This window comes from Epinephelus lanceolatus, chromosome 21, assembly GCF_041903045.1.
Source record: "Epinephelus lanceolatus isolate andai-2023 chromosome 21, ASM4190304v1, whole genome shotgun sequence".
NCBI classification, from domain to species: domain Eukaryota; kingdom Metazoa; phylum Chordata; class Actinopteri; order Perciformes; family Serranidae; genus Epinephelus; species Epinephelus lanceolatus.
In genome coordinates, this window is record NC_135754.1 from 39,594,359 (window position 1) to 39,611,257 (window position 16,899).

Consider the following 16,899-nt stretch of genomic DNA (forward strand, 5'->3'; position numbering starts at 1 on the left):
AGTTGAATCAACACCTCTCTGACACAAAACAAAAACTTAACATTAAAACCGTCATGACAGAAGGATTTGTTGCAGTATTGCTGTATTGATCATTTACATTAAATTTAAATATTTTACTTTTTTATTCTTATTTAAAAAATAATAATTAGCCAATTCTCTTTATTCTATAACTTCTTCCCTTTCACCTCTTAAATTTATGATTTGATAATTTGCCTAATGTCACTGTTCTCTGTCCCAGGGGAGGCGGGAGGGATAAGGGGCTGGGTACAATGTGGGCCAATGTCTGTATGAGTTCAGTGTGTGCATGTTGTATACGTTTATATGAATGCAAAACTCCTTAAATAAAGTTATATAAAACAGGGAAATGTGTGCTTTCTCTAAGAATAACTCTTGGGGAGGCTTCATTGTAATGTTTTGTGTAGTGTACCATCTCTGAATTCAGCAGAACTGTGTAGTAACTTACGAGGCCTGAGCCATGAAGTCATCGTAGAGAAATCGTTGTCTCTTGGAGAGGCGGCAGCGCACCACATGCTCATATTTTTTGGGCATCTGCTTCTCCACGTCGATCTTGATCCTTCTGAGCAGGAAAGGTCTCAGCACCTTGTGGAGCCTCTTGACCAGGCCCTCGTTATACTCCTGACTGCCCTCGATCATTCCCGTCAGCGGGTTGGAGAACCACTCTTTGAACTCACGGTGAGACTGGAACACGTGGGGCATGAGGAAGTGCATCAGAGACCACAGCTCCATCAGGCTGTTCTGGAGCGGCGTTCCTGTCAGCAGCAGTCGCCGGTGGCTGTAATGGGGAGAGATCAGTGTGGACAATTACATACATCTCATAGGACTACAGCACCCTTGAGTGCAAGGTTTAGCATTAGAGATTTGAGATGTTTTAAACTGGGGCTTGTCACTGAGTGCCCATATACACTTGAGTGCTTTTTCATGTTTCCATGTCCCCTGTGTGCTCTCTCATGTCTCCATGTCCCCTGTGTGCTCTCATGTCTCCATGTACCCTGTGTGCTCTCTCATGTCTCCATGTACCCTGTGTGCTCTCATGTCTCCATGTCCCCTGTGTGCTCTCTCATGTCTCCATGTCCCCTGTGTGCTCTCTCATGTCTCCATGTCCCCTGTGTGCTCTCTCATGTCTCCATGTACCCTGTGTGCTCTCTCATGTCTCCATGTACCCTGTGTGCTCTCATGTGTCTCCATGTACCCTGTGTGCTCTCATGTCTCCATGTACCCTGTGTGCTCTCTCGTGTCTCCATGTACCCTGTGTGCTTTTTCATGTCTCCATGTACCCTGTGTGCTCTCTCATGTCTCCATGTACCCTGTGTGCTCTCATGTCTCCATGTACCCTTTGTGCTCTCATGTCTCCATGTACCCTGTGTGCTCTCTCATGTCTCCATGTACCCTGTGTGCTCTCTCGTGTCTCCATGTACCCTGTGTGCTCTCTCATGTCTCCATGTACCCTGTGTGCTCTCATGTCTCCATGTACCCTGTGTGCTCTCTCATGTCTCCATGTACCCTGTGTGCTCTCGTGTCTCCATGTACCCGGTGTGCTCTCATGTCTCCATGTACCCTGTGTGCTCTCTCATGTCTCCATGTACCCTGTGTGCTCTCTCATGTCTCCATGTACCCTGTGTGCTCTCTCATGTCTCCATGTACCCTGTGTGCTCTCTCATGTCTCCATGTACCCTGTGTGCTCTCTCATGTCTCCATGTACCCTGTGTGCTCTCTCATGTCTCCATGTACCCTGTGTGCTCTCTCATGTCTCCATGTACCCTGTGTGCTCTCTCATGTCTCCATGTACCCTGTGTGCTCTCTCATGTCTCCATGTACCCTGTGTGCTCTCTCATGTCTCCATGTACCCTGTGTGCTCTCTCATGTCTCCATGTACCCTGTGTGCTCTCTCATGTCTCCATGTCCCCTGTGTGCTCTCTCATGTCTCCATGTACCCTGTGTGCTCTCTCATGTCTCCATGTACCCTGTGTGCTCTCATGTCTCCATGTACCCTGTGTGCTCTCATGTCTCCATGTACCCTGTGTGCTCTCTCATGTCTCCATGTACCCTGTGTGCTCTCTCATGTCTCCATGTACCCTGTGTGCTCTCTCATGTCTCCATGTACCCTGTGTGCTCTCATGTCTCCATGTACCCTGTGTGCTCTCTCATGTCTCCATGTACCCTGTGTGCTCTCTCATGTCTCCATGTACCCTGTGTGCTCTCTCATGTCTCCATGTACCCTGTGTGCTCTCTCATGTCTCCATGTACCCTGTGTGCTCTCATGTCTCCATGTACCCTGAGGCCTGTGGATAAACAGTTAAACACTGTAGTGTATTTCCGGCGATGCATTCAAAGTCAAACGTGGTTAATACTGAATGATGTCATGTCCTTTGCAGCTGAATGCACACTGATTTTTTGTGACAAGCAGCAGCTCACAGATGAGATGGAGAGGAATCCTTAAATGTGCTCTGAAGTACTACAGAGACGGGACAGTTTATTTTTCAATGAGCATCACCAGTTTGTCCGAAGCTACTCGCTACATAATGCTTGCTTATAACACCTATTCAGATTTTCCGCCTACAAGCGTGATTTCCTGCTGAAGCCAGGATCCTCTCAGTCAACTGGGTTATTATGTCACACACAGAGCGATGCATCATATCAGGGTACAGTACTTTTAGACAACATGGACACATGATGTTTGTCAGAAGAAACAAACGGAGCAACAAAATATTAAAAATGAGAAAAACAGATCTGGAAATTACATTATTTATATCAAAGCTGCTTTCTCGCCTCAAGTGTCACCTGCTTCTATCACGCATGCATTAGTGACATCTGTAAGAGATCTGTGTGTGTGTGTGTGTGTGTGTGTATGAGACAGTGCTTTACCTTTATTTTGTACCTGAACATGTTTTGATATCCATGAAACTGACCTTTGCTCCGCACATGATTGATTCATCTGGCTGACGCTCATAATTGTCCCCTGCACACCTATGGAGCTATTTGTGTTTCAGTGTGTTGTTCAGAAACACGTCAGCATACAGATCGGAGCTGCCGGGGATCAAACCATCAACTAAATGATATCCGACCATCTTTGCTCACTGAATTTTAACAAACTGATCTCTGTCAGCCTTTAAACAAAACCGTGCTGTGCTCGTTAAAAGTGACTTCATATTTTAATCAAGGAGTGTTGAGCCCACGTCAGACCAATGATTTGTGACGAGATGAAACGGTTTAAGAATGCTGCAGAGAAAAGCTGCAACAGTGTGAACTGGTTGGTCTGAGCTCGACTCCAGCTGGCTGATGGTGTCACCTGACACTCAGCTGGTCAAAACGCCAGCGACTGGTTTTGAACGTAAGGGACATTGCCTGTTTCTACAGCCAATCAGCTTGTAGTGAAGTCCCTGGTCAAGTCAAAATGGCGGCAGACAGTGAGCTCGGTGCCCAGAGAGGCAGTCAGAGCTACAGGCTACAATGAGGCTAAAAACAGAGTTCAAATGAGGTTTTTCCAAACAACTTTTTATGTCGGGGCTTCAGGACACTTGGATCACTACGGACGAGCAGTATGGAGATATTTTGTGGTTTCAATGATGTGTTTTTGGACGTTTGAATCTGGGGCGCCGTCAGCCTCCATTAGGTGGAGTTGTGTTGCTACCTCCTCTCCCCTTGGATCTCTGCAAGTGATGTGAGGACTCTAAAACTTCACCTGAGCCTCCCTCGGCATATGGGTGAGTAGATAATGGCTGAATTTACATTTTTGGGTGCACTATCCCTTTAAAACCTGAGACTGTTTGGATTGTAAAAAACATCATGTTTACAGCTAAAATGCATCTTTGTACCAACATTTCTTTCAGAGTGCAAATGTTTTAAGAGTCAGGGACAAAGTACACCCAGTGAGTGAGCTAGGATGAATTTGGACAGCTCCTTCATGTCTGCAGAGGCAGTGTTGCATGTCTTGAAACATGTCTGAGCTTTAATCAACAACCCTTGGACGCAAGACAAGGACTAATCATTCCTGGCTGGTCCAACTGGGCGTGCCACGGACGCAGAATGTTTACAGAGCTGATGAAACCACAGTGCTGACTTCTTGTGGCTCTCCTTAATTCTGTAGGTTTGAAGCAGCGACACCACATTGACTCTTTATTTAGAGCCATATACTTCTGAGGATTTAAAAAAACGCAGCTGTGCTGACCTGTTGAAGTTCAGCAGACTCTGCCAGCGTTGGGACTTGAAGTTCTTGATGTTTTGTGCCTCATCTAGAATCAGGTACCGCCAAGACTTACGTCGGAAGGCCTGGTGATCCTGCAGTACCAGCTTGTACGAAGTGATGCAAACGTGGAAAGCATTAGGTTTCGTCCAACCCTGGGGGTAAAAAGTACGGTTAAATTTGTGCTTTTCAGAAAACCAACTGAGCCATGACGTGTAGTGGAAGGAAAAGCAAGTCATTAGGCGCTTAAAGCAGGAAAATCACAATTCTTCACCAAAAAGTGTTAATTGGAGGAAAAAACTAGTGAGATCACACCTGTGCTAAATATAATTAGGTTTGAATTGAAGACACTGAACTCATTACCTGTCTCTTTAGCTTCCTCTCCTTCTGGCTGCCAAAGTAAGTGAGGATTTTAAACCCAGGACACCAGCGTTTCAGCTCCATCTCCCAGTTTAACATCACACTGGTGGGCACGATGATGAGGTGAGGGCCCCAGTTACCTGAACAGGTCCAATGACAAAATATATCAGTGCTCTGACATAAAAGAGGAAACATCTCACTGCTTCAAAAACTGTTTATGTCGGTGCTTTCGCTCTTTATGTGCATATTAATACACACGTGTGTGTGTGTACTTTGCATTTTTATCTTTTAATCATTATTATCTATTTCGATTAGCGATGCGATGATTGATCTGCCAAATATCTGAATCAGTTGTCTGGCTGTTTTCGCATTGTTGACTCCCATCATCCTATCAGCAAATCAGATGACACTGAATTGAATTTGACTTTTATCGTCCCCAAAAGGAAATTCTTCCTCACAGCAATGTACTTTTTTGACACAACAACAACAACAACAGCAGCAACAGCAACAACAGCAGCAACAGCAACAACAGCGACGAGTGTGACGTCCCGACAACCCAACAATAAAACTGAACCATAAATAGACACAGCAGGAATAACACCGCGACACACACAGTTATTACACTCAACAGGGTCTGCTGTTAAGGGCCGTGATAACTGAGGGGATCAGGCTTCTTCCAAAGTGGGCCCTCCTGCACCTCAGAGTCCTGCACCTCGGAGTCCTGCATCTCAGAGTCCTGCACCTCGGAGTCCTGCATCTCAGAGTCCTGCACCTCGGAGTCCTGCATCTCAGAGTCCTGTACCTCGGAGTCCTGCATCTCAGAGTCCTGCACCTCGGAGTCCTGCATCTCAGAGTCCTGACCTGTTATTTTTGCAGCAGTGTTGGTTGAGTTTTGAGTTTGCAGATGATTGACAGTCTTTGGTGGCTTCTTTTAATGTCCATGATGTGCTGATCAAAGGTGAGTGTAGAAGAACAGCCTCTCTGGACTTCCCTTGAACCAGTATTATCAATGAGCAAGACCCACCAGACCACCGGGGGGTCAAATGTTTAGGACTCACCCTGGTATCACCCTGACTGGACAACAACTTCTTTCAGCCATCCTTAGGCCAAAAAGGAGGTAAAAAGTCACTTGGGATCCCTCAAGTTTCAGATGCCATCTTAAAGTATCCAGCCTTGGGGCAAAACGCGGTGATGAACGACCCACTAGTTGTCGTGAAACGCTTCTTTTTTTCCACCACATCCTGTCCCTTCCTGTCACCCCAGGAAATCATGCCCTCCCCTCTCTTACCAAATGTTTCTGTGTGACAAAACTGAAATGTCTGTTGGAAGTGAAATTATACATTTTATCCATATTATGTGTTTGAAGTTGTAGAAATATAACTGAGATTCATTAATCAACTTGTTTGCATGAATATGTGCTTCCTCATTTTGTTTTTCATTATATGTTGCCACTATAGGTTGTTTTCAATTCTAACCAATTTTGACCATAATGAGAAGAGTATGTGCCTATCGCGTGTAACGTGTCAAAGTATATGTTATATATATATATATATATATATATATATATATATATGTGAGATCTGGAATAATAAGTAGCAGTAAGTTTCTTTTGAAATAAAGTAATCAGCCTGTTTTACAACTAAGAAGACTGCCTTATCGGGGCGTCGGTGGCTTAGTGGATAGAGCAGGTGCCCCACGTACAAGGCTGTTGCCGCAGCGGCCCGGGTTCGACTCCAGCCTGTGGCCCTTTGCTGCATGTCACTTCCTCTCTCTCTCTCCCCTTTCACACTTCACTATCCTATCAATTAAAGGCAAAAAATGCCTATAAAAATATCTTTTAAAAAAAAAAAAAAAAAGAAGAAGAAGACACCGCCTTATCAGATCCGCCCACTTTGGCCGGTTAAAAACACGTGCGATCTGGTGCGCTCGCTCGCTTGCTGCTCCTCTCTGGTGTGTGTCTCTTGTTTTCCTCTTGTTTCATGAGTGTGTTGTCTAATGTTATTCCGATGGCCGATGTTATTCTGTTGTGTCCTATCAATTTAACGCAGGATAAAAAGCAGGGCTCAACAATAAACCGTGTCTTGTTGTCCCAAAGACATCAGAGGACGTCTTTGGGACAAACGAAGATCGTCAGGATGAAAGAACGCAGTAAATTCAGTTTTGATATTTCAGGAGACGCAACTTGTTTTTCCCCGATAATGCTACTTACAACAAATCAGTGTTGACGTCTGCAGGAGAAGAGCTAGTTATCGTTAGCTGTTAGTGGTCGCTAACGAAGGTCGCGTTGAGATACACTATGATCTGCTACATGAAGGTAAATTGGTTCATTATCAGGATGTGTTCAGATGTTATAATGTCAAATGTAGTTTTTGGCAAGAAACTTTATAAAAAATAAATAAAGTCTTTTGAAGGAGGAATGTGTCAATGTTTTCACAGCAATATAAAACAGATACTTATGATGCATTTATATTTGTGGTCATTCAAAGATCGTGTAATGAAAGCTGAATGATTGATTTGTTTGTTTCACTGACACAAAGGGGGAATAAATAACAACAAAAACAAAATGTGTATCCATTGTGTGTTTTATGTGTTGTTGTTTGGCTGCTGTCTGGGCCGGGTCTCCTGTGTGAAACAGATTGAGGACTTAAATATGAGTTAAATAAAAGAATAAAATACATAGAAATAAACAACAACATTAAAAAAACAGTATCAGCTATCGGCCAACTTGATGTGATAAACATCAGTATTATATTTATATTTTTATATAATTTTTAAATGTATTTATACGTGTGCATGTTTGTGTGTGTATTTATTAATTTGCTTTTTTATTTTAATTAATGTTTTCTTTTGTTACAGATTCGATTTACTGTCAGTATTATTTTATATATCACTATTTTACTTTATTAGGTATTTAAGTTTATGTATATTGTGTTTATATTTTTACATCAGAGTTTAATAACGGTATAAAAATATCAAAAGCATGAGGAGCGGGTTTGTTACCTTTCTCACAGGCGAGGTGAGCCAGCAGCGCGATAGTCTGGATGGTTTTTCCCAAACCCATCTCATCAGCCAGAATGCCATTCAGCTTTTTCTCGTACATGGTGACCAGCCAGTCGAGTCCAATGTGCTGGTATTCTCGTAACGTGCCATGAAGCAGGAATGGGATGGGGGTCTTCACCTTTTGTTGGAGAGAAGATGAGAAAATGATGGTTCAGAGGTGTCGAGGACACAAAGACTAACCTGAGTCTTTCTTCTTAGACTATTTCTGAGGGTCTCCTCCGCTCTGAGATTTTCTTGTGTCCCTAACAAAGAACAGAATCTTGGTGTGAATATTCATGACTGACCTTTGTGGTGGCCAACGTGTAGCCTTTAGGCTGCAGGCTCTCTGCAGTCGCAGCAATGTGGCTGATCTCTTTCTTTGGCCGTGAGCTAGCAGAGGGTGGGCTGTTGTCTCCCTCCTTCAGCAAGACCTCCATCCCTTCATCTCCACAGCCATCATCATCATCATCATCATCATCTTCCTCACTCTCCTCTTCATCCTTCTCACTGTCATCATCCTCTGCACTGTCTCCTGGTGAATCTGATTTTGCAGAAGGAAATATAAATGTTGCGACACCTCCAGAGTGGGCGCAGATAAACAATTTACATGAGATTATTTTGATCCCCTGCAGGTTGTTTTCCTACCTGAGGAGGAAGTGTTGCTTTCCACATCACTCTCATCTTCCTCAGTCTCCTCCTCCTCATCCCCAGACACCTCCGAATCAGAGCTTTCTTTGGAGCCAGATGCAGACGGTGCCTCAAAGTCTGAGGCGTATGCTCCTTTGTACTTCTCCAGCAGCTCCTCAACAGTCATATCACCTACAAGGGGAGCGGAGACATGATGTCAGGGTGGATGTTTACTGCTCCCGTTTTTAAACAGGTCACGGCATCAAGAGAACGGGATGTACACAACACACAGCTACATTAAAACAGCAATCAAAAGGACAGGCACAGATCAGTTATTAAACTTAGATTTAGTAACTTGAGGTTTTATTTGTCTCCCCTAAATTAACTTATGCTTATGGGGCTTAAAATAATCAGTAAATGTCGACTCTATACGTCGTAAAAAAATGCACCAAGATCGGACTGTGGATTAATTTTACCAAAACGACAGAGGACAGAATAATTAAGGTTTTTATGTGAAATAAATCACACAGTTCATTGTGGGAAAAGGAGCTTTATTCAGTTTTTGTGGAGGTTGAAGATGCAGGAATAGTTTGTGTTGGAATGTTAAGTCTCTTCCCACACGTTATAAAGAAAACACAACTAATACTAATGTATTTAACATTAACGTTAGACAAACACAGTTTCACCTCCTCCAGTGCAGCTTGTGCTAGGCCGACATCAAGAAGGCTAGCATTAGCATTAAGGGATTATTATCTTTTATTCTATTTCATTTCTTCATTTCCCTTATCTTATTACCATTATCATGTGTCTGATGTTCGATTCAAATATTAATTCTATCATTATCACTTGGAGTAAGGGTGGGAGGGAAACATGGATATCAGGTGGAGATTAGAATTAACAGCATGGGTTCAGTTCATGTTCTCAATGTTGTAGGTTCTGAGTACCAACCAGAGACCAGCTCACACTGACATCTTTAATATGTCATTGTATACGCCCAGAAATCTGGTCAAAGAAATCAACAAAAAGATTTGTGAAAGCATTAAATGACAGATTTTAGACAAGTGGCTGAACACGTTTGAGCCTCAGTTGGACCCAGACTCAGATGAGGAGTCACAGACATATCAGAATGGTTAGTCTAGTTCAGGGGTGTCAAACACACGGCCAGGGGACACAACCACCCACCAAAGGGTCCAATCCAGCCCACTGGACGACCCTGCACACCTAATAGTAATGCACCTGTGAAGGCTGAGAGGTTTCAGGAGCCAGTTAAACCTGAAGCAGCTTTCTTCATGTAAAAAGCTGCTCATCTTGTCAAACTCAACACTGAGGACATATATGCATCTGAATGATTTCTTACACCTTGTTTATCTAGAAGCCAAAAATACTGTGTTCAGATCAGGCTTGAAATAGACGCCGAAGTCTACTGTGTGTGTTGACTCCAGATGTCAGATGATCAAAAGATTAAGTGGTTGTTTAATTTTGATGTTTATTAAGTTTGTTAACTTAACTTAAATTAACTATTTAATCAGCATCAATTCAAATATTTTTGGAAGTGATTTGAAGTCGCTAATTCCTCTTTATGAATAATCATTAATAGAAGCAGCTCTTCAGCCGAGGGGAAAGCACTTCACACAACTTCACAGCAATACAAGAGGCTTCTCAGCACCAGCGATGACACTTTCCATTTTATTCATAAATACCTTCTCTGGCCAAATCATCCAGCTCCTCTGCGTGATCCACGTTTCCCTCGACCTTCTCCTGGGCAGCGATGGTGTCCTCCTCATCCTCAGCTGAACATGGGAAGAGGGAGGAAACAAATATGACATCACTTAACTTGAATTAAAAGACAGAAAATAATCTCAAGTAATTCAGTGCAATATTTTTGACCCTTTTTCCAAGATATGTTCAAGTATTTACAACTTCAGTATCTTATCCTGACAGCGCCTTACCATCCTCTTCGTTGGCTGTGAATTCGCCATCTTCCTCTTCCTCCTCCACCGATGAGGAGGTTTCATCAGAGCATTCTTCATCTGAGCCCGACTCCTGTGTAATCCAATGATTCGGTGATTAAAAGACATACAAACATTTGGGATCTGGATCAAAAGAACTCAACAACTGCATGATATGTTGCATCAAATCTGTTACAATGCTTAAAAACCAAACACAGAATATTCCTTTATGATCCCGGCAGGTTTGAAATCAGATTATTGGTATCCGTGTTTCAGTGTGATGATCAGCATGTAAATGGCGAGAACATTAACCCTATAGCTGTATGTAAGTAAATGTGATTAAGAGCTTGTGACAAAAGCATCACTTCAAACTGTGGTTTCTCTCCTTTTAGACAACAGTCCCAGTCCCATCAGGTTTGTGACGTACCGTTGGCAGTTTGAGGGTGCTGAGTAACTGGTCGAGGGGCAGCAAGCCCTCCTCCTTCAGCAGTTCAATCTCTCTCCGATGGCTCTCAGCATCATTGCCCTCCTGTTGCTCCTCCACCTCTATGGTCTCCTCATCGTCCTCCTCCTCACATGGAGGCTCAAAGTCTCTGTCTGCATCAAGGAAAGAAAATAGTTTTGTACTGATAAATACTTGTTTTTCAGACCACTGTACATAGTTGTAAGGAAATAAGAAAACATATCTAATCTATCAATAATCGTTGCAGGTGCAAGACCCCCAGCAAATCTATCTGAGATTACCCTGACACACACAGACACACACGCACAGACACACAGTTTGAATTTTGAGGACAAAAGGAAAACATTACCAATTCTGTATGGTGTTAACAGAGATGTAATGTAACAGGTGTAATACTGCTGACAGGGGCTGATCAGTAAAGTAATAATATTACTTTAGAAAAGAGTAATGAGTTCTAAGTTACATGTTTTGAGTAATGAACCCAACACTGGTGGGCACGTGAACTGAAACACATCCAACATGCTAACAGCATCAACCAGAGGTGCCGATCACCAGGATCATGAATCTTTGGGTGCTTTGAATCTTAAAATATATCCAAAGTGGAACTAACTGAGAAACACCTCCAAATGCACAAATTATAGGTATTTTGGTATTTTTAATTTTATATGATGAGATGCTCCTGTTTCACAGCCTGTTTCAACAGTGTACAGCCCTGATCACACAGAAAGGAGGCGCACTGCACTGCCTTGTTTTAACCTGAATGCCTCTAGTGAAAAAAACACACCTAGGGGCCGTTCAGATGTAGCGTCTTTTGCGCGCACAAATCCATTAGTTTCAATGTAGACGCCCGTCAAGCGCGCTCACAATCCAAAGCGACGCCGTAGCGGTGCGCATTCAGTGCGACACGCCTGTTTTTTTGTGCGCGTCCACGGCACACAGAGATGGAAAAGTCTCAACTTTTTCGAATGCAGCAAGCACACTGCATGTCATGTGATAAGAATTAACCAATCAGCTCCACGGACCTGCTTCTTCCTTTTCGTCCAACGGACTTCACAACATCCGGTGGTGTGAAAGGCAGCAAGCAATGGAGGAGCGACTGATCATTCTTGTCCAGGGATATCCAGAGTTATATGACCTGTCTTCGTCGTACTACTTTGACTCCAACAGAAGGAACAATGCCTGGAGAATTATCAGCTCGGAGCTTGGGATAACTGGTGAGCATGATGATCAATCTACCCTTTATTTATTGTATGTATCCTGCAGTAATCAGTGTGTAGCTGCTGCCATGTTGAGGCAGAGGGTGCTGTGTGTAGCTCTGGTTGAGGGTGAGAGGCTGTCAGCAGATAAACAGAGATCTGTGTGGGTACATGAGACCCTAAAAAAGAGGCTGGATCATGGGGAGTACCACCAGTTGGTCCAGGAGCTTCTCCTCCATCATGGATGTTTACAGGCAGATTTTAGGACGACTCAGGGGCAGTTTGACAACCTGCTGTTTATCATCAGGCCGTATAGCTCTGGGTATCCAGCAACCACTACCACCAGTTTCTCCTCCATTGTTTACCAACTGTAAACTTGTTGTCGTGACTACCACAGAAGCCCCGCCTCTCAGATCATCCCATTGGACAATGATGGGGAAAAGATGACATGGGATGTTTTTCTGTTCTGAGTTTAAGTTTTTCCAACTCAAGGAGTTCAGAGCACTCTGGCTAAAACACCAGGCACCTAGAGTGCAGAAACACAAGACGCGTCTCAACGCAGACACCGCGAGCAAAAAGCTTCATTCTCATTTAAAAGAGAAAATTATAAAAAGGCGCCTCCAGCTGCTGAAACACTTTGTGTGTGATCAGGGCCAAATGCAAACACGTTTGAAATGTCTCTTGTTTTTATAATGAAAATAATTCACCAAAGACGACAGTGGACAAAATGTTCCCTCAGTCAGTCCCCAGCAAGAGGAAATACATAAATAAAAAAAGTATCTTAACACATTTTATTTCACTGTACTGAACGTGCATCGAACTGCAGCTCCTGTGTGCTGTTACACCTCTCGTCCTCACAGCCTCAGGCAGAGGTTCAGCTCCTACACAGCCTGTTTTAGAGGAAATTTCAGTCTGGGTGTCAATGACAGAGATTCTTGATGGCTTAGCAGATTGTCATGGCACTTTATCACCACTAAAACACTGTCAGATAATAAAATCAAAGTGAGACTGGACTCCTGACTCACAGACATGAACCACTGCCAAGTCTGTCCTTCGTCTCACTGAAACCAAAGTCACCTCCGTGCTTTAGGAATCAACTGCCATTGATAACATGGCCAGCAGACTAGTCTGACAGGTTTGACAAGTCTCAAGCCTGGCGGTTGCCAAGCAGCACTCGCTACAGTACCGTGAAAATGTTGTGCCAAGAAACGTTTTACTGTGCTGACAAATATTAGACTCAACGTCCTCTGAGTGAAGACGTGTTTGAGCCCAGGTAGTCAGACATGCAAGAACATGGCTGATTCTCTCTGAGATGCATAACCTTGAACATGAAGAAGAGCTTTTGTCTCCATGAAACATTTTACCTCTGTGGACGCTGAGGAAGATTCAATCATTGGTGTGTAGCTATGACAACGTCCCCGTCTGAGCCAATGATTCAGCTCTGAAAGCTGTGTCAGTACAGTACAGTTCAACACAGAGACAGTAAGCTCTGTTTGTGATGAGGTGGAGGATGGATGTAAAAAAAAATGCTTCTCACCATCCTCATCGACGGGAGCTGGCACAGATTTCTGTGGAGTCTGTGGGACAGGTTCAGGTTCAGCTTCAACAGGTCTGGTGGGTGCGAGTGACTTGCTGAGGAGGTCTGAGTATTTCTCCGTCTGGCCGACAATGAAGTCCAGCTGAAGGTCCAAGGCCTTCTTCCTCTTCTCCTCCAGTCTGGACTGCTGCTTGTACTGCACCACCTGTACGGACACAAGTGAAGACACCAACACTCTGAACACAGGGCTGCACAATGATGGCCAAAATGATAACCAGGACAGGTTTTAGGGACAATATTTTTATTGCTCTTTCACATTTAAATCAAAGGAGCACTGTGTTCACTTTCATGCTGTGCTACAGTCCTACTAATGTACAAAGCTCTGCATCAAAATGAAACTGGCTCTTAAACATGGTGCATCTCCTGGACACAGCACTGTGTTCACCTTGTGCTCCACTAACCCTAAACCCACGCTGACACAGGGAGAACATGCAAACTCTACACAGAAGGGCTCCCCCACCCTGGGCTTTGAACCAGGAGCTCTCTGGCTGTGAGGCGACAGTGCTAACCACTGTACCACCATGCCATCCGATTTATTTCAACGTGAAATGTAAAAACACACAAGGTTACTCTGCTGCTTCGTTTTGCCTCTGGTACACAGACTGTACTCATAGTTTCTACCTGTTGGAGGGCCGCAGAGCCGCAGAGCCGCACATTACAGAGAAAATATTAACGGCTAGGGCATTAACAGAAAAGTCGATGTGTTGACGTCAGTGGCACAAGTCGACACCCTCCCTGCGATGTGAAAAATACATGCTGAGCAGTCACTGGTGCGCGGAGCGGAGTCTGCGCGGTTGTAAAATCTGAGCTTTGCGCGCACAGGGTTTGTGGACGTCCGCTTTGAGTCCGCGTGGACCTCCGCAGAGTCCGTTCCGCGTACGTTCCGCCCGAGTATGTTCGGGCCTTCAGACACACATCACATGTGTGGAGATACTTCACTTTCCTCCGTCGTGTCAATGTGATGACGTCATCAAATGACTTGTCAACTCGACTTCGACTTTATTGACAGATAAGTCGACCTGAAAAAAATCAAAGTCGTTAATGCCCTATTAACGGCTGTGTAAAAATAACACTGAGGAGTGCGATGTCTGTGTGGGCAAGTGCAGCTTCTGTGGTCGCTGTAGTTGAGGTGATTATAATGGACAAGTACTGTTGTGGTGCCATGTCTGAGTCCCATATATTTTGGCCATAAGGTAGCATTAGCATTAGCATTCTTGACTGTCATGCATCATCGTATGGCAGTTTGTGCTGTTTTTTTTCAGACGCTTAAACAAGTTAGTTGTGTTGCTTTGTGATGCGGACACACAAGCCTTGTGCACTCGAAATCCAAAATACTTCCAAACAGTGCGCCAGCTGTCAAGTTAATGTAGGAAGCGCTTGATTTGATATTAAGCTGAGTTTTTTATGAACGAAACAGAGCACGCATTTTAAACACATAAATATCGCAGTTGATCTTGTTCATCCAAATGTGGGAAACTAAAACTGTGATTGAGATTAATATTCACTTAAAGGTGAATTCCAAACACTGACAGAAGCTAAACTGAAGCCTCAATGACAAGTATTAGACTAAATAAACTGTTGGTAATTTCACTTGTTGAGTGGGTCTCTGTGTGAGCTCTATGGTCTGAAAAGAAGAGTGCATTTTATTTCTGTAATAAAAACAATCAAACACGGGCCATGATCCTTTCAAACTCCACTGCTGAGCAGCGAAGCAGAATGTTTTGTTTGCTTGGTTTCTGTGAATCATCTGTACCTTCTCCACGCTGCTCCAGAAAGCCCGGACCTCCTTTGCGATAGAAGAGGCAACTCTCCTGATCTTAGCGTGCTCGTCTCTCTTGGCCTTTTCTTCTTTTTGCCTCAGTTCCTCGTGATGTCTCATCACCATCCGTACCACCTAATAACACATCAACACAACACATATACACATCATCAGAAATACAGTCCATGTAATGCTTCAAGCAACATAATGAAATGAAAATACACATTTAAAGGCATGAAAACACCCTGTGACATAGACTCAACCTACCTTCCTAGCCACCCCTCTCTTCCACCTTCGCTCCTGAGCAAAGTCAGCAGAGAGCCACTGCATCTCTTCGCACAGGTAGTCCCAGTGAACTTTGGGTCTTGGCGGCTCTGTCAGGCGGGTTAGACGCTTCATTGACCAAAAGCCCTCTCGCTTCAGTGCCTGGGTCCGATGCTCGATGTCTGCTTCCTACAAGGACACACCATGACCAAAGAAACCCTCTCAGTAAATCCTGCCAACACAACAAGGAGGGTCAGGAGTGTGTGATGTACAGCACGCACACAACAGAGTTATCTTGTAGTTCATCTTCAAAAAGGTGTCTGGGCACATTTTGGATTTTATAACTTAAAGGGTGAGTCCACATATTTTTGTTTGTTTGTGAAGGTTTTTATATCACTCTGTAGCTTCCCTGTGATTCTACTCTGTAATTCTACTTTTGTGTTCAAATGTGAACATTTAAAATTTGGTCAAATCAGTTTTGTTTTAGCATTAGAATGCTGTTTTCTCAAACGAGTGGATGAAGATTCTCAGGTCATGGTTATCAAATGTGTTATATCGTAGGCAACTGGACTTGCTTGCGTTTCTTGAAGACGTTTTATTTCTCATCCAAGAGGCTTCTTCAGTTTGTTCAGTTCAGATGAGGTGAAACATCTTCAAGAAACGCAAGCGTGTCCAGTTGCCTACAAAATAGCACTCACGATCCCTTCTGCAAACATTTTCCCGTGTGTTTGCATGACGACATTGCTACATACAAACCCTCGAGACTGAACCAAGTCTTCTTTGACAAGTGCGTGTTATCGATCTTTCAGGTTAGCTTCTCTAACCCCCTAACTAGCACGGAAGCTGAGCAATGTACTGCTGAGGAAGGCACATAAGTTCGGACCAACAAGTCCCACAATAACACAAACAAAGTAAACAATCAAGGTGACTCCAGCGTTCGATGAGGTAAAATTACTGAGTCTGGTGGTTTTTAAGAAGACGCGATGTAACAGCTCCAGTTGCCTGTCTTCAGTTGGGCTGTCTGACTGCTAGGCCAAATGGTAAAAATATAACACTGGCTATGGATAAGTACCTCATACAAACCCAGACTAACCCTTTCAGTAATTATTATTATCATCATCATCAGCACTCTAACCTTCATCGCTGCTGTCTGCTCACGGCTGAGTGGGCGTTTCCATTTGAAAAACCCAGAAAAGATCACAGGTGGATGCAAACTTTAATAACTGACTTTGAAAGGAGAAGTACTTTTGAATTCTTCATCACACAGAGAGTAACTTGAGCAGAGTGGAGCACCAAACTCCTGCAACACTTTACAGAACCTCAACAGTCCATAGTCTGTTTAATGTCACCTTCAATGTGCACCTGTGCAGCGACTTTCCCTGGCTGTACTGTTGCAGCAGAGAGAGATATATAGCATTAATACATGTCTCAATCTGATGCAGTT

The 16,899-nt window shown here is 43.7% G+C and overlaps 1 protein-coding gene across 2 annotated transcripts in view; it reads right to left on the minus strand.

Moving 5' to 3' along the window:
- Window positions 1-16,899, minus strand: part of srcap (Snf2-related CREBBP activator protein) — a 58,667-nt gene that overhangs the window by 29,968 nt on the left and 11,800 nt on the right. For both annotated transcript variants that reach the window (XM_078163189.1, XM_078163188.1), the window contains 12 exons: window positions 15,459-15,644; window positions 15,186-15,326; window positions 13,373-13,577; window positions 10,604-10,773; window positions 10,177-10,270; window positions 9,928-10,017; window positions 8,246-8,419; window positions 7,906-8,141; window positions 7,562-7,739; window positions 4,565-4,701; window positions 4,187-4,356; window positions 464-793 (listed from right to left, as the gene is read on the minus strand). In XM_078163189.1, the coding sequence (XP_078019315.1) occupies window positions 464-793; window positions 4,187-4,356; window positions 4,565-4,701; window positions 7,562-7,739; window positions 7,906-8,141; window positions 8,246-8,419; window positions 9,928-10,017; window positions 10,177-10,270; window positions 10,604-10,773; window positions 13,373-13,577; window positions 15,186-15,326; window positions 15,459-15,644 (2,111 nt within the window). The remainder of the gene's footprint in view (window positions 1-463; window positions 794-4,186; window positions 4,357-4,564; window positions 4,702-7,561; window positions 7,740-7,905; window positions 8,142-8,245; window positions 8,420-9,927; window positions 10,018-10,176; window positions 10,271-10,603; window positions 10,774-13,372; window positions 13,578-15,185; window positions 15,327-15,458; window positions 15,645-16,899) is intronic.